The sequence below is a fragment of the Camelina sativa genome, chromosome 8 (genome assembly GCF_000633955.1).
Source record: "Camelina sativa cultivar DH55 chromosome 8, Cs, whole genome shotgun sequence".
NCBI lineage: Eukaryota > Viridiplantae > Streptophyta > Magnoliopsida > Brassicales > Brassicaceae > Camelina > Camelina sativa.
In genome coordinates, this window is record NC_025692.1 from 18,935,450 (window position 1) to 18,937,743 (window position 2,294).

The following is a 2,294-nucleotide window of genomic DNA, read 5'->3' on the forward strand; positions in this document are numbered from 1 at the left end:
AAAAAAAAAAAAAAAAAAAAAACGAGGTTTTATGGAATGTATCAGACACTATATAAAGCCTACTTTTAATTGTTCTACTAGAAAAACTAATTTTACACCAACGATAATTAAAATCACAAGTGAGACCAGCCATTTTCTATTCTTGGAAGCGTCCTAGAATTGTGTGTATACATATATTGACAAAATCATGGAAATTTTCGGCCTATAATTTCTTCTGATATTTAGAATCAAACTTTAGTTATTTCGAACTCAAAAAAATGACATTGGTACGAAGAAAAGATTGAACCCGTATAAGAACACACTTACCATATATGGTAATTATGGATGGCAACTACCCACCTCTTTAAACAACATATTTCCACGTAAAATAACTTTTGTTTTGTAACTATAATTTTTTTAAGAAAACTATACATAAAAAATGTTTATACTACTTGAAAATGGGAGAAATTAAAACCAGAAATTAAAACAAAGAAAACAAACCGAACATAATTAAGAATCAAATTCATCAAATAACTCAATAAAGTAAAGAACAACTTAAAACCTCACATAATCAAACATTAAAAAAAACAACTACCACTAAAACAAGACAAAAATAAACAAAGAAGAACCTGAAACATCTACTCAATTGTTGATCCACAAACCCATCGGAAAAGGCTTCTTCATCATCGCCGTCTTCATCTTCTCGTCATACTTAGTATACACCTCCTCTTTAATCATTCCATGTTAGCTTGCTTTATATATATGTAAGATCTATTAGTAAATAGCTACATATATATAAGTACATAGCTAAATATATTCAATTCATGTGTAATATATATAAGAGTAGCAATCTAATCAATACGGTGGCCGACCCGTAGACCAATACTGCTGATCATTTTGCTGTGGCAGCGGCAACTGAACCGAGCCAAGGAGATTTGGTGGTAGTCCTTGAGCCGCCGCCATAGCTGCCATAGCTTGTTGCTGCCCCATCATTGGTGGAGATCCCATTCCACCACCACCTCCTCCTCCTCCTCCCCCACCTCCCTGAACAGGCGTTTGCATCTCATCTTCTTCCAAAGGCAGTCTCTCGTACGCCGCATTGCTAAAAGAGGCCGCCATAACCACCACAGGACCCGAACACAACAACGGTCCTACTACACTTCCTCCAACGACCTGCCCTTGTCCTCCGGCTAGGTAAACGCTTAGCCCAGTGGCTGCAGGAGGCGCAGGTGGCGGTAAGAAAGATCCGGAAAGAGAAAGGATTTCAAACCGGCCGTGGAGGCTAACCACCGAGCCAGCAGGTGATCCGGGCTGACGTATAGTGACGTTAGTAACGTTTCCTGTGCCGCTCATAACGCAAACGCCTCTTTGGCGGCGTCTAGCGAACGTAGCCATACAGTCAACTATGTCACATCCGTCTCCGATCTCCATAACATGAGTTCGAAGAGCGTTTGCGCTGTCTCTTGTTATGATTATTGGAGCTTTAGGTTTGTTCTTGGATCCTGCTGGTCTTCCTCTTGGCCTTCTTGTCATCTGTTCTCCGCTTCCTCCACCGCCGCTTCCTCCTTCTCCTCCATGTAAACTCATCTCTTTACCTTCGCTACCACTGTTGTTACCCATGTTGTCCATGTTATCGCTTGTCTCTTCGCGATCCATCTTCATAGATCGATTCAATATTGACCCTCCTTGCTGCTCGTGATCTTGATCAGGGTTTCTTTGCGGCTGCTGATGATGGTTGAGAAAGAACTGTTGTTGTTGTTGTTGATGATGATGTTGTTGTTGTTGTTGTTGAAGATGTAATTGGAAGTCTCTAGCGTGGAAAGGAGGAGGGAGAGAGCTTTGTGATCCATGAGATTGAACTGGATCCATTTCTATGTTGAGATTGATCGGTGAGGGAGAGATGAGAATTGATTTTGACCTGGGAGAGACTCTAGCTAGGTAGAAGAGAAAAAGAATAATAATGTTTTCACAACAAATATCAAGCTGGATTTTTCTTCTTCATCTTGTTCTTTGATTGATTTGGTAAGCTAAGGTTCTCTCTCTCTCTCTCTTCTCTCTTTTTCTTGTCTTCTTATTCTCTTCTCTCTTTGTTTATAGCTTCTCTTCTGTTGAGTTGTACTTGGCAGAGGAAGTGAAAAGGGCTTATGGTAGGCTTTTATTATTTAATTATTTTTTTTTAGTTTATATGAGATGTGTTGGGGGATTGAGGTGTCTGTGGGGGTTGTCTGCTTAATTTGCTTTGGTTGGTGATTGGTAAATTAGGGTTAGGAAGAGAGAGACAGAGAGGGAAGAGTGAAAGAGAGATGGATAGCTTT

At 40.0% G+C, this 2,294-nt stretch overlaps 1 protein-coding gene across 1 annotated transcript; it reads right to left on the reverse strand.

Moving 5' to 3' along the window:
• On the reverse strand, positions 474 to 2,261 carry LOC104707502 (AT-hook motif nuclear-localized protein 26-like). Its single transcript, XM_010423871.1, has one exon. It carries the CDS (start codon positions 1,846 to 1,848, stop codon positions 835 to 837), a length of 1,014 nt encoding a protein of 337 aa, XP_010422173.1. The 5' UTR covers positions 1,849 to 2,261; the 3' UTR covers positions 474 to 834.

Coding starts and splice junctions, on each gene's coding strand:
- LOC104707502 (XM_010423871.1), bottom strand. CDS start 1,848: ATGGATCCAGTTCAATCTCATGGATCACAAAGCTCTCTCCCTCCTCCT.